Source organism: Ips typographus, linkage group LG16 (genome assembly GCF_016097725.1).
Source record: "Ips typographus isolate SLU linkage group LG16, UJ_Ityp_2.0, whole genome shotgun sequence".
In the NCBI taxonomy this organism is placed as follows: Eukaryota; Metazoa; Arthropoda; class Insecta; order Coleoptera; family Curculionidae; genus Ips; species Ips typographus.
This window is the reverse complement of record NC_138437.1, coordinates 8,447,453-8,473,563: the sequence shown is the minus strand read 5'-3', so window position 1 is coordinate 8,473,563 and position 26,111 is coordinate 8,447,453. Positions and strand designations below refer to the sequence as shown.

At 32.6% G+C, this 26,111-nt stretch overlaps 1 protein-coding gene across 5 annotated transcripts in view; it reads left to right on the top strand.

The window, feature by feature from the left end:
• Nucleotides 1–26,111, top strand: part of Ptp99A (Protein tyrosine phosphatase 99A) — a 98,181-nt gene that overhangs the window by 39,051 nt on the left and 33,019 nt on the right. For all 5 annotated transcript variants that reach the window (XR_014180831.1, XM_081993571.1, XM_081993570.1 and 2 more), the window contains one exon: nucleotides 10,163–10,198. Coding sequence is in view for 4 of the 5 variants with exons in the window: in XM_081993571.1 (XP_081849697.1) it covers nucleotides 10,163–10,198 (36 nt within the window). In the remaining variant the exon portion in view is untranslated. The remainder of the gene's footprint in view (nucleotides 1–10,162; nucleotides 10,199–26,111) is intronic.

Below are 26,111 nucleotides of genomic sequence, written 5' to 3'. Positions count from 1 at the left end.
GAACTGAAAAAATTAAGAAATTAAGTAGATAAAAATAAGCCCAATATTAACTATGTGTTTTGAATTTTTTTGATAAATTGAAAAATAATTCAGCTAAATTGGTGACCACATTATAATTTATCCTAGAAGAAAGTCTTGGCTATATGATTGTTTTTTGTGGTTGTTATTAAGAATTTCATAATTGTTCATAGGAAATCAATAAACTAAGTGACATGTGTTTGACAAAAGTAAGTGACGTAATTTGACAGTAGGGTCATGTGACCAACTTACGAAAATAATCCAATCAAATAATTTAAAAAAACTAATAATAGTAATAAGTTATACTTTGATGTAATTTTGAAAAAGATATGTAATCTACTGCTGCTTTTATAATACGCAGTCAGGTCGTTTTTAATTAAAACAATACGCCTTTCAAAGACAAAAGGTTTGAATTCTTTTCTAGATGTTAATTATTTACAAAATTGTTTGAATTCTTGCATTGAAGGTAAAAGAAGTCTAGAATCTTGTAATTTGATTTTCTTGTTGTGAAATATACCTGTTTATTTTAATGATTTTTGTTTTAGCACTGTCGGCGTTGAAATCAAAGTAGATTCTTGTTCCAAGTGCTTATTAAATTCAAGCACCGGAATACAATAAGACTCTCGATCGAAGCAGAACTTGTTCCAAAGCAATATGACCTAAGAAGTTTAGGATTTTTACGGCTTCGTTTTTACTTGAAAACGTTGTCGTAAACCCCAGCAGCTCGATAAATTATTGACAGGTTTAAGGTGTGATCACCTAAATACATATTTTTATTTCTGCTTCTAGTAAACCTTTTAAAATACCGGATTACCCTTCCGAGTTTTGTTAAAGTTAAACTGACAACATTGTATAAATGTGTGACAGTTTTTTTGTGTGAAATGTTAATCACCTAGACGGCTATAACTCATTTAAATCAGCGCGCAAACTTAAGCTTGTGCTGCTAAATCGATAAACGTGTTTCGTGTCGTTGAACAGTTAAAATGAAATTCACCTAAACCCCGATAATCTTCAGTGTGAACGTAAATAATGGAATATATTGTATAGATAGTTTACTTTATCTTATGATGTCAGATGGGCAATAAAAATTGGATTTAATGTTTGAAAGATGCAGGCGCTACCGAATAAAAGTTCTCGCGGTTACATGTGAAAGGTGTAAAAACCTTTCACAGTGGTTTTTATTATCTTAACGAGAAGTAACACTGCCAGGTGCAATCGTAGCAATTTAGGGCAAATTAAAAAAGGCTTTTAAGCTTTTGCCGACGTTTTTTCATTATTTTTTACCGGAAGAAATCCAAACCGCAAACGCAAATGGTGGGCTTTACATATTAACCTAAATAACCGACCCGTTTTGCATAATTGAGTTTAACGTAAAAACCCGATCATAAAACACATCTTTAAGCGGAGTAATAATTGCCTGTTGCTTAACTGAAATTTACCATCCACTTAACGTCAAATTTTAAAAGGGCATAGGAGAATAAAATTGCAGGCAGGGAATTTCGACACAACACGAATTCATTAAGCCGTCGGAATGCATATTTATAAAAGGAAAAGAGCGTTTAACTGAGGCATGAAAGCTAAGGTTGGCTTACGAATTCATTTATGCCAGAAACATTTATGCATTATGCATCGCAACTTTTTGACTAGGCCGATGTTTTTCCATGATACCCTCGGTTAAGTCGAATTTATTACGTTTTTAAAAACCTACGCTAGCTTAACTCGACCAGGATAAAGAGTTTTCTAATCGACTAACCCAATTCATTATCACGAGGTAAGGTAGCATGTAGCTCGATTCCAGTCATGCACCAGCTAAGGTAAACATAAACAATCCAGACAGAGATTGCTTAAGGCAACTTTCGTATTAGTAGTGATGTTGGAACTTCAACACTGCTCTAAAGCTAGTTAAAACAACATTAACCTGAGCCACTTCTACAAACCTAACAAAAAAACACACGATTACACAATAGAACTTTTAGCGATGTCCGGTTCAGCATTTGACGTTCAAGATCACTTTCTGCAACTATTGAGGCGTGCTAAGATAAATTGAAATAGTTTTCCGGAAAAAAGTTTCCGAGAGGGACGTCGTTTTGTCAACTTTGTCTATTCACACCGATGCCTTGGAGACTAAAATACCTACGTTTTTCAACTAACGGATACAATTTGTTTTCTACCTGTCTAAGTTGATTTGCACCTCTTACTTTGCGTTGCAACTATTATAAACGTTTCTAATATGAAAAGTTTAAAGCATTCTAATTAGTCATATTTACAACTGATAAAATAAATGAACAAACATAAGAAATATAAATGTTGGCTGAGAAGCGTAATGTCTATTTTGACTGGTGAATAAATTAAAATGCAGCAAAAGTCACTGAAAGCACTCGCTTTTTATATAAAACTTAAGAAACCAAAGGGTTGCTAAACAGAAACTTTTCAAGCAGATTTTTCTACTCATTAAGTGTTCTCGACTTTAAGGTGGTTAAAAGACAAAATAAATAGAGATGGTAAAGTGTTATTTTCAGCAAAGAAAAAAGTAGAGCTTAAAGTATAAAAAAATTTTAGAACGTTAAATTAACCTTAAAGATCGTTTAATTTTAAAGTGATGAGAGAATTATAGTGTTCTAAGCGTAATAATAAGAGAATAAAAAAATAATATAATAATAATAAGAGAATAAACTACTTTTAGATATAATAATAAGAGTTAAAATACTCTTAAAAAATAAAGTGCAAATTTTTCTCCTCTCATAAGGGTTTTTTTATTCCCTAAATCACACTCCTTCAATGATATTTCCAGACACCCTGTATAATAAACATTTAAAATAAAACAGCTAATAAAATCATCATTTTATATCTTTTTGTACAAAATGTACCGTCTTAAAAGTCTAATAAAAAATTAACCCTAACGTTTGTATGCATTTCACCTCGGTGTCCCTCGATTATCTCACTTCATGCAAAATTGAGACAGCTTTATTTCGCTAGCCGTAAAATGTTTAGCTTAGCTTTAGAAAACAAAATTCCGTTTACAGCTCAAACTTTTAAATTATTTTGATTGCAGACATTGAAAACAGATTTTTTGGTTCTGTGGGTAACTTTATATTTTTCTGCTTACTTATTCTAGTTCTGGCTGCCAAAGTTTCCTTTTCAGTTATTCTAGTCTTGTCTATTTACTGATTAAGAAAAGCAATGTTAGCAAATTTCAAGGCGTGTTTACAGTCCAAGACTAAATTATTTAAGATTTGTCCGCATCAGGGGGAAAACTTAGCAGACAAGTTGGAAATTGTTCGCATTAATTCGAGCAAATGTATTTTCTAATGTAGTTTGCGATTTAAATCGGAAGTGGTTAAGGAAATTTATTTGCTTATATAAAATGAGATAGATTGGTGGAGATTTTCGAAATACACTATCAACATAAATTATGAGGCCTTTTTTAATTCCAACATGACACATGATAAAAATAAAGAATGAACTGTTTTGAAAATGAAACGTTGGTCAAATATCATTAAATCGGAAGCGGATTCATGGTCGAGTTGATTTAGCTTTGACAGAAAGCTGGCCAGAATATTAGCCGGGATATTTAGTAAACCGTCATCGTTCTGATTATTAATTCAATTATTTTGATATTAGGTAATGGCAAAAGCGATATAGGATCAGGAGATATATGCACGCATAAATATTAATACGGATTTTTGTAAATTAAATTTTTTTCCCGCTCGACCGTTTCCAAATGGACTTATTGAAACAGTCGTCGTGTTAATACCGGGATGAGGGTGGTTTTTGTGGATGGCTTTATTTATGGAACGACAGAGCGTCATAAACAGGCCGTCCGTAAGGGATGAAAATGCGTAAAGTAACAGATAAAAAATAATTGGTAGACCGCTTTGCGTCGAGACGGGCTGTAACAATGGAAAATGGGCGGACATAAATTATACTTTGTTAGAAAAGAAATATTCCAAATCCTCGCGTGAATTTATTACACCTGTTCCGAGTCTTTTCAATACCAAAAATTCAGTAGCAAAAATTATTTCATATCCACTGAACATACTCAGATAACCAAAGATTATATTTGAAAACTTCCTACCCTCCGAGTTTCGCAGAATCTATAATACGTAAGTAAAAATATATACTTCACATTCGAAGAAAAAAGTCATGCATTTCATAAGCTATGTTTGCCTAGCGACACAAAAGCTGAATAGCTACTGACAGGTCTACAAAAATCGAATATATGTGATAAATAACTCCAGTGTGGATGCAAATTTACCGTGAAAGATATTGATGTCAAGTCACGTGAGTAAATTGTCACGTATAGCTGGGAACATCGCTGCATGGAATACACGCCGTACTTAATTGCCTTGGTTGTTTGTAGCTTTATTTGTCCTAACAAGTATTTTACGTTTCGGTCGTTTAAACCTATTAAAAATTTCCAGTTTTAACACTTCATCAAGTTTACTGTTTGTGACATTCGTTTAATCTCGAATTAAATTTACACAAACTGACATAAACTTTCATATGTATGAAACGAAGTATAAAAATAAGTTACTAACCAAAATTAGGCATCATAATTTAAGAGGATGTGACGTACAGCTTGTTGAATATTCGAACAACTAGTGTTTGCTAATAAAACAAGCGAATACGTCTAGAGTCGGGCATGGAGTGTGTATTTAACTGCAGAACGTTTCGGTTGACGTGATTTAATTTATGAGTGCCAGAAAAGTGTTTAATTAATCCCATATTCCTGTGCTTTTCGTCAAAATTCACGGTTCAGTAAAGTATGTTTGATATTTGTACATCCAATTAATAATACCAAAAGAGTTCAGTAAGATCTTATTTAGAGTAATTTTCATAAAAGCTCGCTAAACCTTTTAGGAATATCGCCTTGCTGATAAAGAATTACTTAAAAAGTAACAAAATCTCACCGATTCAAGGCTTAATAATAATTTATTTTGCTAGCGATTTGGGTCCCCAACTAAAGCGATAAAAACCTAGAAACTTTACAGGAAGTTTCACTTAGACCAGCTTTAGCTTACACGATAAACAAAAATGTGAGTTTCGGTTAAGCTTTACGCCACGCTTCAATGTCAAAAATATGATGAATTAATGTTTTCATTTTGTTAACAACCTACCTAAATGTTTTGGGTACCGAACTAATAAGATTTTACTCGAAAATTTCATAGCTTCATAAAAAGCTCTAAAGTAATTTATCTGTCATAAACAACACTGAACATGGATTTACTCGAATAATTAAGGGTGATGATTCCAACATTTCTCGCATGACATGCTTGTTTAATTAAGGTACGTCTTGACCACGTAGCTCTCCTAATTGGCTTCTAACTGCAATATAACAAAATATTTTCCCCATTGTAGGAACATAGTTGTTACATTTTTGCGGTTAATGAGCGATCTCATTGTTTAACGTTCATGCCTCAGTTCTCTTAAAAATAAAGGACCAAAAATGTCAACTTAATTGCCGAGTTTTCTGAGAAGAGAAGGTATCTCTGAAATGCTATAAACAACAAAAGCTAGATTCGTGTAAACTTAACAACATATCCCATAAACGCTAAGAGTAGCGCATTTTGAGTGGCAAAGTATCCCTGCGTGACCCGTTTTCTGCTATTAAATTACTTACCCTCCATTCACTCAGCCATACACACGTTAATTTCCCTTTATACACACGTTTAACATCACTCCCCCCCTTTAGATGTCTCCTTTTAAAACATTCGCTAAACCAATTCTACACGAAAATAATTTAATAACCGACTTTACTTGAATGAGTTATAAATCGGTGTAGGAATTTAACAGCAAATGAAAATACTTTTTTACGAATTTATATTTTCACAACTGTTCGCTTTTTTATCTTCAAAGCTATGTGGAGGAATTCTAATCAATGAACTCTATAATTGACCAACCTGACTATGGACTTTTCAGGTCAGATAATTTGTGAATGCTGAATTATCGTTTCCCTTTGTAACAGTATTTTCGCTTGTGTTTGACGCAGTATTTAGTACCTTTTTGGCAGTTATTACGGTTTAATTTCGTCAACATAAAAACCTTTTCACTGTACAGTTTGTTTTGTTATTTGTAATTTTGCAGATGTTCTTTCAGCAAAATAGCTCATTTTTCAGTATTGTTTGATTCTTTTTGTGCTTTGAAATTAGTTTTTGGATTTATCAGGATTAAACTGATAAATCGCGTCACGTAAAGGGTATTTAGTTTTTACCAAACATTAATTAGAACAGTGATCAATAACTAAAGGGTTGCTTTAATTCTCAACTCTTTCGGTATCCGATTATTATTACCATTTGAAGAGATATCTTAATGTTTTAAATTAAATTAGGTGTCACAAAAATTAACTAGTAATAAAATTGAGTCGAAAAACAGTATTAGCACTATTTACCAAGTGACATTTGACATTAGTCATAAAAAGAGAAGGCGTGAGCTCATCATACAATATCAGGCAAAAACATACTATATCACTTAAATCATCCTTTTGGAATAAATAAGTAAGTTAATTTTGGATATGTGGTAGATGATACCACTGATAAAACTGATACTAAAATGCACCAAATTAAAGTAAAAGTATGAACCACTAAAAAAGTAATAAAAACTGTTGGCATTATTTCCTGTATCATCTAGGGTCTTCCAGTTACAATTAAAGTGAAGTGTTACACTCTACCAAAGTACTATTTACGTCGGAAAGTGTAAAAAAGTGGAATTTCCTCGACGGAAAATTAATTCCAGAGGAATAAATCCAGATGTTGATCCAGTAGAAAACCACCTAGGTTTAAACTAATCTCGTTTTTAATTTTAAGAAAGTGGAATTCATACGTTCCAGCTGCCTTACGGCTTTTTACCTTTGGTTGAACACGTTTATAATACCTATTTAGCAAACAAAGGAGACTTTTCATTGGTAAAAACGAGTGCGCTGGCAATCCTGGCATCCAGCAACGGATTATTTCTTTTTTTTGTGAATACACATGCCAACATCATATGCCGACTACAAACAAATGGCTTTAAGTGCCCAGGCTTTTTGTTGTTTGCGTTTTCCCCTTAGCCCTCTCAATCGGCGAAAAACCATTCAAAATTCCTGTTTTTTAAGTTGGTTAGCCGCTTATAAAGAGGAGAAAATATTTGTGAAGCAATTACCTGGAAAGGACATGAAAAGAAATGCTTAATGGAAATGTAACGTGTTTTTTACGTCAAGATTAACGTATAAAGTAATATCTGATGGTGAAGGGTTTTTTAAGAAAAATACTTAGTAAAAGGTACCCATACGGAAGTGCGTAAATCTTATTAAAGAAGTATACGTGTGTATCAGCCATGAAATGTCTCTGGTTTATCCCTCTTCCAAGTTCTTTATGCGATATGTCTCTGTCACAGCTTTTTCTTTATAGATCCCTGGTGGAAGATCTCCTATCTTGATTGGCCGAAAAGAGGTGGTTCCTTTTTCTGTTATTAAGAGTTCAGTTTTTAGCCTGAAGAGTCTAGTTTTTAAATGATAATACACTTTCCTAGATTTGTGTTCATGGTTCCAAACAGCTGACATGCTTCTGTACTTCGGTGATAATTCAAATTTCGTCATAACAACTAATTAATCCATTATTAGAGCAGATGGCAGTCACGAAGCTGTAAATCAATGACCATCAAGAACCCCTTTAATCGCATTTTACCGCAGAGAACTCCACTAGGGCTAGTGTAACAGTTGCAGCTGAATCTGCGATTGTTATTTTGTGTTTAATTATGTTACGAGATTTCATATTCAATATTGCTTTCCTATACGATAAACCTTATAGTCTTCTCTTTCAGTGTGCAGATGCTGTGGTTAGAAAAATCCCTAGAGTAAAATTGGTTCTAAAGTTTAAATTGGAGTTTGATATAAAGTTTACGAGTTGTACATTTAAAGCATAAAACTAAGTGATCCAATTAACAGCTGACAAACATAAAGTTTTCAAAGTCAATCTAAGTAGCGCCTGAAAAATACTCGAAAAGAAATTGTAGCCTTAATGCAAGTTTTCCTTCCTAGAGAGTCTAAAATGAACTAAAAAACATATTTCGCTTCCCTGCTTGTACGTTGCTCTGCAGAAAGTTTGAAATTTTTAAGTTCTTGAGGAAACGAATATCTTCAATCAGTGCAACTTTAAAGTAAATATAAGACCACACCTCATTTTGTTTTAATCTTAATTTCCTTAGAGCTCTCAAAATTTGTTTTCAAACTTTCCCTAAATGTAGCTTTAATTAAAATGGTAATATAATTCGGGAAATGAACTTTATTGTTTTCTAAGAGCATAGTTGTCATAAACATTAATAAAAGTATATTTAAGAGGTCTTTCTCTCAAAGGTATAATAATAATATTTTTTAGCCACTGTGCAATTATCAGAATTCCACAATACCCAGTTATACAACAACGTAACAAAGTTACGACTGGAAATACTATTATAGTAATATTTGAAAGTGGCACATCAAAGACATTTCAACAAAATCCCAAACAAAGGATAACGAACTGTAACTTTGCTAATCAAACCTATAGTTTCGTTCTGGGGGAAAATGAATTTTGCTTACTATTTTGGTCGTTGTTTAGTTTCAAGTTTCCGCCTGAAATTGGTTCGTAAGCTTGGTAGAAATTCAACAAATATCTTCTAAATATAGGATTAACATTGAGCGCTTTTGTGAGGTCGAAATCTCTCAGGCTTTTACCCTAAACTTATCAAAATATCGACACTAAGACCATTGTTTGAGGCTATCGTAACTAATTCCAATCTGATGCTGACCTAAACAAACGCAACTATCAAATCAAAAAAATTCCAGTAATCGTTTAATTAGGCTTCCAGCTAGCGGTTATTAATCGACTGACTGGAAGAGCTGACCAGCGATAATTGTTAGCTGAGATTCAATCGCTGAATATAAACCCCGATTTTTTAACAAAGCTACGGTATTCAGTGCGATTTGTTTATTTAATCGTGCACCGTTCGGGCTAATTGAAAACAAAATTATGGTACGCGCGTTTATTTTTTTTAAGGGCGAAATGCTCACAGATATGTTTTAATTGGACCTCTGTTATTCATAAATACCTAAATACCATTATCGGCTGATAAGTTATAGATTCGTTTTTCTTCTTTTTTTGTGATTTGGGTTGAAACAGGAGACTGGGAAAACTATCTCAAACAATCCCTTAATAATTTTCAAAGTTAAGGATTGTAATCATTAAAAAGTATTGTCCTGAATTAGTTCACTTCACCAGTAATTGTTCAGAAACTAGTATTTGAGTAATTTTGAGTTTTTTACTCTTTTGACTCATGATTATAAATTAAAACAGATTTTTTTACATAAATAATTATTGTGTTACTACCAAATCAAAGACTGGTACATCATGTTAAATTATTAAAAAAAACTACAATTTATTAGATCAGGTAAATTTATGAATTTAAGTATCAAGATACATTGCTAAAAGGAAAATATGACCAATTTCAATAAATAAATATTTTATAATGAGAAACTTTGTACAAAAATCCCCATTCCAGAACAAACACGCTGATTGAAATCTAGCTTCGATTTAAAACTTCGTAACTCGTGTGTCCTAAGTTGTCTATCAAAACTTCAATTTCCTGCGAAGCAACAACTTTTCCAAATGGAAATCACATATTCCCGTTTCACAAGTTTGTCCATTAATTTTATAACTGTTACATTATTAGCTTAAATTTGATGATGCAAAAGTCTAAAACACATTATAAAATTATTAAATTAAGTTCAAATTGCTTTTTGCATGTTTGTTAGGCTTGGAAGCGTTAATTTGAAAAGTTTCAGTTAAAAGCTTTGTTATTAGTTTGGACAGGGCTTTAGTTAGTAAATAACTCGTAACCTGAGTATTTGAATCTTTAACTTTTTGACTATAGTTGCATCATCAAAAAAATCCTAATACAGTTGTGGGCTAAATTAGAAACAGAGTGATTTACAATGTGCAGTGTTATTAATTTTTACTAAATTGCGATGACAGCATTTGCACTTCGTTGAGCTTAATTGAAAATTGGAAAATTCGCCAAACAATGGACTACGGCTTTTCCCAGCTAATATATTGCTAGCAAAATTAATTATAGTAGCACGTAACATGATGATGCCTTAAACGAAATTTTATAAAGTTTTTTTTATCTTTTTCAGGAAGCACCAAGAAAAGCCTGACTTTGAAGAAGAGACGTAAGTACTGATTTTTTTTCGTTTAGAAATTAATTTATGTAGGTTTAAGGGTGAAGCTCTAAAATTCATTGACAGTGATGATGGCCACAGATTGTTTTTTACCAATAAAAAAAATTTCCAATTGCTGTTAAATAAAATTCTGGGTTTAACTACCCTCATAAGCTATACCAGTTGGCGCGATAATGTCCTTAAAATTGGAAACTATTCTTTTACATGGGATTTGTCCGGAAAGAAATTGCAACCTTTTTGAAGATAAAATGGAAAACTCTCGTATATTTTAACGAGGACTTTAGTCTGCGACCCAATATATCATTTTCTGAAGCAAGATTTTTTGAAATAAAGGATACCCCAAGACTAGCGTGAACTTTCCCGGTGTAGAATAAAATCTGAATTCAAAAGTACTATGGACGATAAGGGCTTTTTTGTTTAGTATAAACTATACGAAAATCTGAACTGAAAAGTCTTCTTCGATTCAGTTTATTCGTTTTGTAATGTCACTAAATGATACACCGGTTTACTTAATCAAATTGTGCGACCCTTTTCGAGCTCACTAGGTCGAGTAGAAATTTGCACTTCTTTGTATTCTAAGCACGTTCTTTCAGTAAAAAACATATAAAATAAAGCACATCCAACCGTAATAAACAAATAAACTCGTAAATAAATTTACCGGTCATAGAAATCCGTGCATTTGATTAATTCTTTTTTTGCTGCTTTGTTAAACGTCTATAAAAACAAAATTCACATTTTGCTGAAAAAACATTAATAAAACGACATCAAAGGAGTCGAAGATTTTTATTAAGAATATTGAGTATTAAGCACAATTCTCTTCTGCGCCTTTGTCTTATACTAAAGACAAAAGCACATATATTTCCCTCGAATTTATTTAATGCAATATCAGCGAGGAAAAGCCAATGTTCCCCACTTCCAATAATGCTGGCTTTGAGGTGACTTCTTATTTAACTTCCTTTAGAGGCCTCCTTTCGAAAAGAGCAATTGTGTTTCTTTGAAACATAAAGCACCACCGGTAATGACTAGGCCTTCCCCACTCCCGCAGTCACTATAAAACTTTTAATACTATCCCCAAATAGCTACCATAATATTCCAGTCATTAACATTATTTTACGGTAATTAGATGCCAAACCAGGTGGAACTAAAGCGAAAATATCAAGTACACTCCTAGTAACTTTTAAATTCTATTTTCCCCGGAAGAAAATGGCAATAAGCTTTTAAATTGTTTGGCTGCAAAATCACAATTTTGAAATTGATGTCTATAACGTTTTCGATAATAATGGCAAAATAACTTTAATAATACTGCTTTATGTACGTTGTTTTTTCTCCCATTTGTTTTGTTTTAAAAATTAGAAAAAAAAAGAAAATTTAGATTCAATATCTTGGTAACGTAAGAAGCTAGAGTTTTTGGCTAGTTTTGTAGTTTTTTTTAATCCTTTTTCTAATGGCGGTTTAGCAAAATTGATAGGAGTTGGCAAATTTTGATTTTGTTTCAGAAGGGTTCCAATGCACAGCAAAGGGCGTATTAATATCAAAGGACCTTAAATTAGGTGAAACAATTACAAAAAAAGCACTTTTGAGTTTAAATAAAAAAGTTACAATCATTCAAAAATTGGAAAAATGTCATATTTGCAAAAAGTGCAATTTTGGCAATTTTTTAGGTGAATTAAGTTCAAAAAAAGGAAAATAAAAATTAAAAATGTTTCATTTTTCAAAAAAATTGATATAACAAACGACTTTAAATTAGGTGAAATAAGTAAACTTTTCTAAAATTGGAAAAATGCCATTTTCAGTTTTTTTTTTGTCAAAAATGCCTTTTTAACATGATTTGAAATAACCTCATATTTCATTATATCATCCTGTCTGGAATAAATTGAAAAAAATATTAAATTACAAAACTCTTGTTCATAATTGGAGAGTATGTGATATACGTTTGTTAAATTACATACTAGAAACTGTTTTTAATTTTGTACGATTTCAACCATACGAAGCTATTAATTGTTTAGGTTCTACAATAAGTTTCTCAATAAACCCTTGAAAAACTAAAGTAATTAATTTACCAAAACAAAAGCTTAAAAGAAAAATGTACAATGCTGTTGGTTTGTCGCTGTTCTAAAGAAAAACGTTTTGCAAAGACATTTTAATACGAATAAGTCGGTTGTTTCACAAGTCGGAAACAACCCTTCCACAGTATAAAATAAGCGCTTCTTATTTCTTCGAGACATTATTTTCGTTGTAAGTAGAATTTACATTTTCGTTGGTGCACATTTAAAGTAAAATTATTTGTATAGGTCGGCTCGAAGTTCCGGGTACAAGTTATCGAATGACACAGTGAATACAAGCAGGTTTCTTTGATGTCGAGAGCGATAAACTTGCACGTATAAGTGTATGTGTGTGAGTGTTGGTTGAACTTTATAAAATCTAAGTGCATACATATGCCCCTTTGGATTAAAAGCGTCATTTTTCAAAAACATAATTATGGTAATGGATGCAGTATTTTATTTGAAATACCGCTGCAACCTGGGTTATTTATTGAAAGGAAATGCGCTGGTTTACTTGAGTTTTTATCACGTAATTTGTTGGAATATTTTAGAAAAACAAAGCCAGAAATACATGCAAATCTCGCTCGAACATGACTTTTAACCAAGTCTCGTTCTATAATTCATCAAGCCAGAAACAAATGTGCTTTAAATTCGGTACTCATTTATTTTTATCGCCTTTGTCTACCATTGCAACCTAACGAAGAACATCTGCGTTCCAGACAGTTTGAGTTGAAAATTTAAATAAGTTGCAAGCAGTTAGATCAAACTTTTGACCGCATATGCGGAATAATTGAACATTTTTCCGGAAATGCATTGTGAATAACAAATGTTCAATTCTTCAAGTTCATAGTTTGCTCTTAACAAGCAATTCCAAGTCGGTTTAAGAAAATTGGTCCCTTGGCGTTGACCCACGTATGCCTAAGTGGCTCTCGGAGGTAGAAACTAGGCTATCAATTAGAAATGAATAAGAAATTTCCTTTCAAACTGGATACGTTACCCTTATATTGCAGACTGAAATTGTATGAATGTGCATGTAGACATTGTGAATAAAAAATTTAGTTGGTTCCGAAAATAGCGACTTTTTTATTTGCTATCCACAAAAGTTATTAAATAAAATTCGACTTGTATTGGATACAAAAGGAAGATAATATTAGAATTCGATATGATGCCGGAACATCTGTTTTTCAGCACATTTCGTTCCACTTTGAAACTGTATATTAAATGTGTATCCTTTATTATAAAAATACGTATTAACACACATGTTGGCTTACTGGTTTATACGCGTATAAGTTGTATCACAGATATGAATCTCATTAAGGAAACAGGGTTCTTTCTTGTCTCTTTGAACGTGACCAACCTTAGTTGTTTCCAAGGTAGAACCATATTTCATGTATACAAAGCCACTTGTATTCAGACGGTTTAATCTTTTCAATATGCTCCGGTAAATGCGGAGGTGTAATATATTTTGGTAAATTCATGCTTAGAAATTTTGGGATATAATTGTGCTGGAAAGGCACCATAATGCGGCTCATTCATTATTGTTTTTCTCCTTTAGCACACACCCTTTCTTTGATAATCCATTTTTTAGATTTACCAACCCATCAAATTTTTTTTTAAGCGTGATTACAATTTACAAGTAAATAATCGAAATAAACAAAATTTATTCGGTATTCATATATCAATTTGCGCTTAACTAAAACGGTATAAATAACGTAAATTGCGTTTCGTTTGGCCATGTTATGTAGCCCACGCATATATTTTTGATTTATTAAATTCACTCGAATCTAATGATAATCATTTACCACAAAATGAATTAATATATTCGTTATAATTTGATATCTACCGTGCACTGTGTTTACTTGATACAATCCTATTTTTATTTAAAAAGGAATGATTAATCTTACAGATTAAATTGATTAGATATCTTAATTAACAAATACGTTTACTGCGTCACAAAATCAGTTAATAAAAAGTGATTAGTATACTTTACAGTCTATTTACCTAAACCGGGATCCGTATTGCAAAGCCTTTGAACGTCAGTAAACCATGAAATTTATGCAAACCGAGCCGATTTTCCCAATTAAAATAACACAGTACATTGTTATACTTGACACCGCAAAATTTACCCTCATTTTGTAAATCACTCATTGTTTGAACAACTTCGGTTTTCATCGAACTATTTACAAATTCCCATTCAGTTAGTCTATAGGGTCAGCATGCCACTAAAAAAAATAAATAAATCTCACAATTCTCTTTTAGTTATTGTCCAGAAACAGCAAAAACATAAATATGGTAGCTTTTTCTAATGAAACAAAGCCTTTTAAGAGAGTGTCTCGACAATTCCCCAGAAGCCAACAAAAAGCTTGATAGTTCCTAGCAGTGTACTACAAAGAAAAGAGGGCGAGTGCATAATAAAATATATCACTGAAACCCATTGAATGTGGTCTGCATAATAAAAGACTAGCTAGCCTCACAAAAAATGTTTAGCAAAACGGAACGCAATTCATCCATAAAATTGAAAGACAATCAGGTTCCTCTACTTCAGAGTTTTGGTGTACTGGATACGTGAATTGAAACGAACGAATTGCTTTAAATCCGATTGGATCTCTTTTTTAAAGCGAATTTCACAATTATTAATTGTGGGATTTGCTGGGAATGGTTTGTCATTTATCTCTGTGTTTTTGTCAACAGAATTAGTAGTGCTGTATTAGTAGTTCAGAGACTGGCAAAGCGAATTTGTTGGTTTGTGCATTACAATCGTTTAAAGGTTCCTGTGGCATGTAGCCACTTAAAATCTGACACACGTTTGCAATTAGGACATAGGAAAAAATCCAACAATATATTAAGATGTGTGTATTATTACGCTTTTAAGCATTCTGAAGAGCAAAAGACACTGGATTGGGTTCTACTGATAATAAATAAAACCTCACCTCAAATAGTAGCAGACTGGTTACATAAAACCTCTATAATATAGTAAAACTGAAATAAAATAACAATCTTAAGACTAAAAGAAGTAACAAACGAGGAATAACATTATAAGACACACATTACACAAAACGTTTTTACAAATTTAAGTAATTACAGCTCTTGAGATCTCTAGACAAAATTATCGAACTCCTCAATGCAAGAGAGAAATTGGCAGAAGTAGTGATCTACAGGTTTACTATTAAGTGTTATATCCCTGAGTATCCTGAATTAAATCCACTGTGAAAATTTCTCATGCATCAATAAATTCTTGCATTACCCTGTCACCTAATATTATTAGGTTAAACACACATAACAGTGTCGTCAGCAAAAATGACATTTTTTAAAAATTGATTATGTACTTAAATACTTACTTAATTTAACCTAAAGAAAACCTAATCAATATTATGATCTATATTTAGCTGATAAACTGTTATAATCCACGGAATAAACTATTTATTAACTGAAACTTAGCACGTGAATTAGAAGGGAATTAATAAATAACTTCAACAAGCGTTGTTAACCAGTTAAAGAGCAAACAATTTCTCTAAATAAGCCGGGAATTTAATTCGAGTCCGCTAAATGAAAGAGGAGTTTTGAAATTTAAGTACCCTTGGCAAATTAGGAAACGACGATTTTAGGCATGGCAAAGCGGATTTTTTGCTTGGATATACTTAAATTTTAGCCTTTGAGTACACACTTGAAAATATTTTAACTGAGTGTTGCAAAATGCTTGTTTTTTTTATTAGTGGTAGTTTCGTATTCTGTTTCATATACCTAAACCAGCTCACCTGCTATCGACGTACAATAAATTTATTTAGCTAGGATATAAATTGCGAAATCCCACACCAAATGTGTTTTATGTTTTTAATGCGGGCGACAACCGTTTTCGAGTTTTTATTTAAAACAAAGGCCATCGGATACGTGTATAAATCACTCTGACATGTGAAGGGATCAAGGGAATTATAATTTTATTTCCTAGTCTGTAACTTTCCTTATCTGAATGTCAAAATATCGTCTCGACATCATAATACTTTTATCCGTGCAGAAAAAAAAAGTTATTTCGGAAGGAACAACTGGTAAACCAATATTTTTTAGGAAACATCAGGTGACAGCAAGTAAGGAATTTTATCACAGAGGGGAGCTGAATTTGTAGTCGAATATTTGCTAGTTCTGTAGATCTTTGTAACGGCGATCGAACAGATTTTCAGACATTAAACAAACAATTAATTAAAACGGTTTCGGTGGTTGGTCAATTTCTAAAATGGGTCCCGTTTAAATTGAGCTGAAGTAAATTGTAAATAAGCAACTGCACATTGATGCACTTTAAATGTATTGGTTCAGCACATTGACAAAAGCAATCTTGTTTATTGCTTCGTGTACAGGGTATTGATTCGATGTGGACTTTGATCTTTGTCCTCAGGGGTATCGTTCCGCCACTGGTCCTTAGTTTTATTGCTCCGGATGGCAGATCGATTATAGCGTGTTACGCCAACGAAGGAATTTATCGGTTTTACTCATCTTAGTCGAGACGATTTTAAACCTTTATTCAAGAGGAGCTAAGAGCAATAACTCTTGCCCTCGCCTCCCTTTTTTTTGGCCACCCCACAAAAATTCCAGTTTTTTGTTGTTAAATTCCCCAACCACCCACATAATTACGTTCGCTCCGATACACCTTTTAAATTGCTAATCATCCGATTTTCCTCTTTTTTTTCGCTCAATAAAATGGTGTTTACTGATGGAAGTATTAAAAGCGTATGCGTGCAAAATTGTATTGAATGGACAAATATCTACTGATAAACGTCCATACATAATTTAAAAGGAAAGAGCCAAAAAATAAAATCTGCCAAGATACCAATACACTGGAATTCTTAACAATCTGAAATTCAAATAACTCATTTGAAATTCGTGAAAACAAAGCTAGGTTTAACTTTAATCTGCGATGTTTTTTTGCTCATTAGAACGACTTAATAGTAAGAAAAAATTGTGACAATCTACCACTTAAATGAATTTCTGTCGAGAGTTTGGTTTTTAAGTCACCCTAGCAAACTGGTAAATACGCCTCAAGGTGTGAAGGAATTTTAATTTAAATCGCCCCTTCGATATAGAAATTTAGACAAAAGATTGAAAACGAAATAAGGTTGGCAGCAAAATTGTAAATACTTAAATTAAGCGGGGTATGTATTTACCGGAAATTTGGGCCCTTTCATCATCATAAAAGATGTGATTATTTTTTTAAATAAAAAACACTTAAGAAGTTTAATGATTTACCCAGCAGGAAAATATTAATAATACAGGGTGGTCCAGTTTGAAATGTCAATAATCCACTATCCGATAGTACCATCAAAAAATAAGTTGACATACAATATGTCATTTTGCTGCAAAACGCTTCCTAAAAATTTAGTTTAAAAAATCGCGTTTTTGCTGTAACTCTCAGACCGTTAAAACAATTTTTATCAAAATTTGAATAAGTACTTAAGAAATGAATGCTCATTATGTGATTTGAATGAGGTTTTGTCAAACTTGTTAAGTGGCGTAGATACAGGGAGATTAATTTTCCCACTTGCTACGATGACTGGATATTTCACAAAAATTACAGTTTTTTAGAAAGAGAGATGTGGTATCTGCTGTAAAATTTTGATTCAAAATTTCTTTTGAATCAAAATGTAGTTTTGTAGTTTTTCTACAAAAAACCCTTCATTATAATCATTTATCATCCCTTTGAACGAAGTCCAGAGGTATAAAAATTAATGTAGCTCAAAATAAGTGAACGAATTCTCTTGTATCTACACGGACAGCTTAGACCAAAGATTTATAAGTACTTGAACCAAAGTTGATCTAAATTGCTTCTACGGTCTCAAAATTATGACAAAAAAACACGATTTTTGAAGCTGAACTTTGAGAAGCTGTATCTTCCTGGTAACGAGTACTTTTAAAAAATGACAACATGCATATCTGCTTATTTTTTGAAGGACGAACCACTGACAGTTCATTGATTATAAAATTAACTATCCAATTTTTTCCAGCCCAGATATCAGTTTTTTTTAGGTTTTAAAACGTAATAACTCAATTATCTCGTAGACGAAGTTTTAAATTAGAATGTTACAAGAAATACTTCATTTTCCAAATTGAACCATAAATTTAAAAATTAATGTCATTTTTGAAAAATGTCGAGTAGAAAATAAGGCGGGAAATCAAAATCATTTCCTTGTATCTACGCATCTGAATAATTTTGATAAACGTCATTAACATCACATAATGAGTATTAATTTCAATAGCGCTTGTTACAAATTTGATCAAAATTGCTCCAACGGTCTGACAGTTTTGACCAAAAAACTTTTTTAAACTGAAATTTGGGAGACTGTATCTTTCTTAGGAAGCATTTTTTACAAAAATTACATAATGTATGTCAACTTATTTTTTTTATGGGCTATCGAATGGCGAATTGTTGACATTTAAAACTGGACCACCCTGTATAAAAGAGTTTTATTAAACTAAAAGATTTGTCATATGTTTTAGAGTCGTACACTCTTGAAATCACATAAGAAACAGTTCGGCTGACTTTTCTGAATAAACCATCATGCAGGGTGCGTACTTTGGCAAAGTTTTATATTGCGCCATATTTCTTTTGTGGAGTCACGTACGTTCTATATGGTCGTTTAATGAAAAGACTTATGAAAATCATTATCAAGATGGATAAAAGTTTTGCTCTACGCCTAGGCTGAATGTAGTAATAATTTATGGCGGAATGATTTAAAGCTGACCGCACTATTTTCGAGCTAACTACGCGATGATCGTCGATTATGGGTTATAATCAATATTTCGGCCGTAATAAACTCAAAGCCGTTATCAATTCACAAATTCAGTAGCAATGCGAACCGACTTCCTTAATAACACGATGTAATTTGGTATAATTACGACAAGCCTTTAGGGACATTGTACAATTAGTAGTTAATCGCCAAAACAGATATTAAACGTTACTCGGGAACAATTCTTCTTTAGTGTCATATTAAACGAGTTTTAATGCCAATTAAAAAGTTTCTACTATGGCGTCACACCATCCTTCGTTTAACCTTTCAGATTAACAACGTTTTAGAGCTTTTAACGATATTTATGTTTCAAAAGTAAGTTTGAAACTCCGTAACGTTAGTTACATAGGTAGCCTCTAACGTAAATCCACCCATATTTAAAACTCCTTTAAGACCGCGAGGAAAAGTTTCATTCTACTTCTTAACTTCCCTCACAATAAAATCAGTCAGCTCTTTATATTTTTAGTCTGAGTCGGAAAAAAAAAACATCAGTTGTTAGATAAAATACGGCAGAAATATCACTTTTTGACAACTTCAATAACGTCTTTTTATGTTCGACACACAACTTATTTCCGCCAATTAAATTTGATATATAGCTCCAGCAATTGAATAAACTAGGGCTCAGGGAGTTTTGCATTCACTTAATTGAAACATTTAATCAAAACAGATCGTGACTTTAATCCGACTTTACATCAACTTTCACTTCCAATTACTCGCGATGATCTCGTACAATTCTGTATTTATCCCAGACAAGAAAGTTATTCGGGGAGAAGATTTTATTTCACATATATCTCGCTCTATTTTTAGATCTTAACAAGATTTTTTGTTAAAGTAAACAAAAATTGTATTTTTATAATTTAAGGGAATATGATGGTCATTTTCTCAATAATGTTCCAGTTGATTTTCTGAACGAAAAAATACCAGTAAAATAAATAAGGAGGTATTTTTATAAAGAAGCTAATTAATTTTCAGCCTTGAAAAAGTCGTCAAAAAGTTAATTTAAAATATTCAACCCTCGGTAAAAGTGAATATTGTGTTTTGCGGTTATACATTTTTGTTCTCTTTTATCAAAAAATACAAAAATCTGATTACTTATTAATTAACTAAAAACGTTTTTGATTTATCTCTAATATAACTGAGGGTAATGTAACTGAACCAATTGCTGCACGTGACAAAGATTATGAAAACTAGCGGACTAGAAAGCAGTAAATATTACATCTTCTCATAGATTGCGCCCATAAAATCTAAAACTCTTTATGGCTACAAATGGGCGAAGCCATAAAACATTAGGTAGGTTCAGTCCTTCACAATCGCTAGGGGCTAATCGATTGTACCTCGAATTTAAACTTTTATGCAATTCCTAACTGGGAAACTTCAGACCTTTTAATCTTACCGAATTTTTTAACTTTGTTCGAAAAAGTTTGCCAAGACAGCCGGCTTTTGGTGTGTAGTTTGCTTTATTATGCAATATTCCACGCCACGAGGTCATTATATTAGCATATTCTCTGTTATAAGCCACAGGAAGTGTGATTAACTGTAGTTTCCAGTGGCATTACACCACAATATCCATTAAGCTAAATCAGCGGACACTGCTCTTATTAAACGACATAATTCATATGGAACCACGTTTCGGTTTATCCGAAAAATCCTGCATACTACGTCCAGATTTCAGTATGTGAGTCGTATGCTAATTTACTAAACAAGTTAATTTCAAACCGTTATAATTCATTTTGCTTATTAAACCACCCTTTTTTTGTTTACAGGAAGAAAGGATGGGTTACATGTTACATTTTTTTTGTGATTATTGTGGACATATTTAACTTCTTAAGCCAATTTCTAAATTAATATCGCATAACTCAACAGAACCTCTGTCGCCTTTCTTAATTACAAATTTCCTCATAAAGTAATTTATTGAGGTAACAAATCTAGTTGAATGGTTTCCCACGCAAGTAAAACTTTCCTTCTTGTTGTGGTTTACGCGCGTCTCCGTCAGTTTGTTTAATTAACGTTGAAACAAAAACTGAAAATTACTGTAATTACAACTTTACCCTCTCTAATGAAATTTCGATTGCTAACAAGCGGTACAATTCCGGTAATTCAAGAACATTATTAAATGAATAGTGATTATAAGTGGCTCGTTTGAAATTCATTTGGAATGTTCCTGCTGAGAGAATCATTATATTGATGTAGTCCAGTTATGAATGGTGGGAATTCTGTTAGTATGCCGGGATTAAAAGTGGGTTTAGTGGAATTTCCTGTGGGATTTTCGATAAAAGTGTTGGCATGCACGAGTAAAGTAAGTGCAGAAACAATCGGCTTACATCAAGAAAAGCGCCGGAACTCTCTTCCAAATGGAATTACAGAAAATGCAGTTTAATGTTCTGTAAGTCTCTTTTCTACAACACCATCTTGGAATTCTTATTCCACAGTAGTGACGTCCAATATATTAATTAAACCCACCATCTCTATAGACTTTCATTTTACAAACTTCAGCTTTTTACGTGCAGAATCATAACTTCTCTTCTAATTCTGAAACGTACGGAATATATGGTGTCGGTTATAGGTCTGTAAAATTTTACGGCCTATCTATGAATAGCCTGTGGCCGTAATTCTTAAGAAAAATTGGCTTTATAGGCGATAAAAATACAATCTTGCCTGGTTTTATAAGCTCGATTTTTGTCACCCAATTTTCAGCTCCAATTAGTGGTCTTGTAGTTAGTATTTCTTTCTGTACTAGTGCTCACTGAAATGGTTAATTTTGTATACTTCGTTAGGGTTAAAACTGGACACAAAGGGTTATTATCAAAGGTAACACGTCTGACCCTTCTCCAACTTCATCGTTCTGACCACAAAATGTCAGCTTAAAGAGCAATATTTTAAGATTTCAGTAAATTACAAATTTTATTAGATTAAAATGAATAATTTAAATAGCATTCTTCAACTCAAAGTACTGATCTGATTGCTCGAGGTTATATGAGCTTCCATATTCATAGATATTCAAATTCGAATTAAAACTCGAACAATCTTGAATAGTTTGTTCCTCATTGAATATTCTTTTTCCCCGAGACTCGTTTTAATAAAATCAATTTATTTTAATTGTAATTGTCAAGTCTCCATTCTTGATGCCCTACTGCATTTAGTTCAAGCGTGAAGCAATTTGCACTTCACAGTGTTAGAAAAGAAGAGATGAACAATGTGTTGAGAAATTATTCAACTGGCTAATTGTTGCATGTTATTTTAAAATAATTACGTAAGTAATAAAAACTGAGCTTGCAACATTGTAAAGGCCAGTTATGTGACCCTCAAAATGTAGTTTAAAATTAAATTCAGACAGTTGAACAAGCTGAAATTTTAAGAACCACGTAACGTAACGTCGATAATGCAATTTTGAGCCTGCAACACTGTAAAAACCACTTGACACCTGCCAAAATCAATCAAAAGACCATAAAATAACATTTTGAACTAAGAAAATTTGCTAAATCAAATTTAGATGGTTGTAAAAGCTGCAATTGTTAAAGCCACATCACGTGACTTTGATTCTGCAATTTTGAACTTTCAACATTGTAGAGGACAGTTGACATCTGTCCAAAACCGTCACGTGACATTCAAAATATAGTTCAAAATCTGAAAAACAGTTTTAACAGCTGAAATTATAAGAGCCACGTCACGTGACGTTGATAATGCAACACCTGTCAAAAACAGACACGTGACCTACAGTTAATAATGTTTTTTTCTTTTTACTGTTAGTGAATATGTAGATTGATTGTATTATGACATAACTAAATATGAATAGAGATTGAGTTGATTAATTGCCCCGAAATTTTGAAAAACAACGAGATGTAGAATTTCAGTTTTTCATTTATTTAGACTACCTGGACACTTTAAGCTTTGTATAAGCGGATGTACTTTAAAAAATACCCTCTTATACTTGAGAGGTAATAAAATAACCAAAGAGCGGATTTAAATATAAAGTCCTCCACCAATATTCAGATTTATATATCTAATATCAATCCGTCATTTTTATCGCGGTTATTGCAATTTTTTCTACCAAGCTGACTTTACACTTTCGAGGGAAGCAATTTTATATAACATATTTTAACGTCGTAATTTATTCCATTGTTGTGGCCCTGAAAAATCCTCAATTTGCGATGATTTACTGTATCCCCTAAATGGATTTTTATGACCTATTACGCAAAAACGCCCACGTTGTCTAAATTGAAGCCTCGTTAAGTGTATTACTTTTATTGTTGCTCCATGATGTCTTTCGGGCTACATTGTGCAAATAAGAGCACAAAAGCCGCCTCTAAAATGATGATGCAGCGTATTTAATGAAAGTAGAAGGTAACTACATTGTTTAAGATCTTCGTTGCAATATTTATTTAATCGATTCCAAAAGAGTTTCCGCTAAACCATGTGGTTGCCAGTAACCTCACACTATTCAAATAAAAGCTGTCAGACTTCCCTATTAATTCCTTAAAACGAAATGATTTCATTAAAATGTGGATCTTGCTGAAGAATTTTCAATCAAGACATTTCCATATGAAAATCTTTCACGCTGTTTTTTTCCTGTCTCAAAAACTGTCACTGTATGTTTTTCTCAAAGTGGGTTTAGTTCTGTATGATCGTGACTTGAGATTTCTATAAATTCAGTAATAACGCACGATATATTGTAAATAATAAATAGCAAACCACAATATTATCGTTACTGTCCCATTGAAATGTTTTATGCCTTTATACAAAACGAACGACATAATAAAAACACAAGTTTCGAAAGTGGTGTGTTTGTTTAAATTAAGAATGTCTCAAAGCATTGAATAAAATGCAAAATGCTGTATGAAATTGAAACTGCAGTATTTTAGACCATCAGCTAAATTCAAATAAAAGAGAATTTAATTTTCGTTGAACTGTAAACGATTCAATTCCATTGTATAAAGCGCGGTATTCACATAAGAATCGGATTGCCTCTCCAGGCGAAAGCGTTGACCGAAATATTCCTGGATCAATATTCTTTTATTTTTATGTTATGTATTTTATCAGATTTAAACTTTTTGATATAAAATATTCCTAGTGTATGGCACGTTTGTGTGATTTATACCAAGGACTAAGAGAAAAAGAAAACGCCTATTTTGTCTTCATTCCTTTCGAATCGACAAAAATTATTTTCATCATCATTCAAAGCAGTGACGCCTAAAATTTAATTTTGTCCCTCTTACACATAAAACCGCTCTATCTTCCCATCCATAATAATCGTTTTTAAACACTGCGAACTAAAAAGAGATGGAAGTTTCCCGTGCGTGTAACTGGCAGGGTTGTATTTTCCGCCCGTTGTTTTGATTTAATATTGCGTTATGGATAAAATCGAATGAGGCACAATATTTCTTTTTAATTAAGCATTAGTAGATACCATCGGACTCTATTTTTTCATCTCTAAAATGTTTTGTAGTTTTTTTAGGGACAGCGTAGAGTATTATTACAGCCAAGTATTTGAGGAAAAAGCGGCTTTATTTTTATTTCATAAAAGAGGGAAATATTAAAGTTAAGTTAAGGAGTTTCGAGGAGATAAATCTTAGCGTGGCCGTCCGAAAAAGTTTAGCACCAGGGATTTGAGACCCTCTTTCTATTAGCAGTTGATTGACAAGACCAGTGAGGCGCAATGGCTAGGTAAACTTTTCAATTCGGATAAGAAAAATAATATTCGGGACGTTATTATACATCGAAATCAAGAAAAGGGAACGGTCGTTTAAGTACTTTCGATAAAACTTTAAGGGTCAAGTCAATGGATGAAACAACGAGATGTCGAACTAACTTTTGACCGTCGTTTTTTCGACTTTCATCCTTTTAAGGGTTTCTTAAATCCATTAAAAGTGTACTTTTCGCTTCGTAATTTTTAATGGAACCATCCGTTGAATAAAGGAACTCGCTAATTAAAAAAAATCCGTTTAAAGTTATGAATGACATTATCGTAGGCGTTAAAGCGTTTTTCTGACTTACTGGAAATAAAAACCACAATTAATAAAAATATGACCATTATTTCCAGTTTACAGTTGGATTATTGGAACCCATTATGTTCTTATCGACGAGCAGAACCGGACTTTAAGATGATAATCCCGTAAGATTTCTCATTGTAACCTTTTGCTGGTTAGCCAATAATCCCAAGTACCAAATAATCCCTCGTATTAGCCGTTTCATTCGGTCTTGACCACTAAGCCCCCGAACTAGGGTTAAGGTAAAGTTATTATTATTTTACGCATCTAACATTGCTTATTTAATATGTTGTGATATTTTCAAAGAGCCTAAACCAAAAGCCTTTAAAGCATAATCATTACCAGAGCGTAATGCCCGAAAGGATTATTAAACTTGTAAGAGAATATATAAAGGATACTCTTACCCCTGTTACGTTTAATTAGTCCGGTTTTGCAAAATACATGTTTCTATTCTATGGAAAACAGGACTCTAGAGTAAAATTGTTAAGTCCTGTTTTATTACCTACTAACTCTTCATTACGCTCTAGTTCAGAATTATTAATGTCTTTTAATTAATTGCAAATCTATGGTCAAGCTTTTAGTTCGGGCTGTTCCATATGTAAATTTAACTTTTATTAAAATTATCATTCACCGGCTTTTGCAAAGCCTTGCGGATATGAAAATACCTCTTTCTGCAAAATTTATGAAAAATATCCACGTGTATAATTATAAATTCCAACTCATTAAAATGATCCATTATCCAACATCAAGAAGAGTACGCCTTACAGAGTGAACACTTCAAAGTTTATATGGGGCTTATCGAGGCAAAGCTAATCAATTTAATTGGCGGTATTTAGCCATATCATGGAACTATTAATCTCTCTACAAAATACATCACGTTGGTGACACATAATAAATTTTACTTAATTCGAGTACTAGAGCCGCGATGTCAAATAAAGTTCCGGAAAGCTGTCCTAATCACCCCGATATTTAGTCTACAATAGCTGAGTACGAACAGGGACATCGGAATTAAGATCACAGTTTATGGGTTCGATTTCAGACCTGGATAACTTTCAGAACTCTACAAAGCCGTGACATAATGCTTTTGGCTTATATAGTTTCAAAA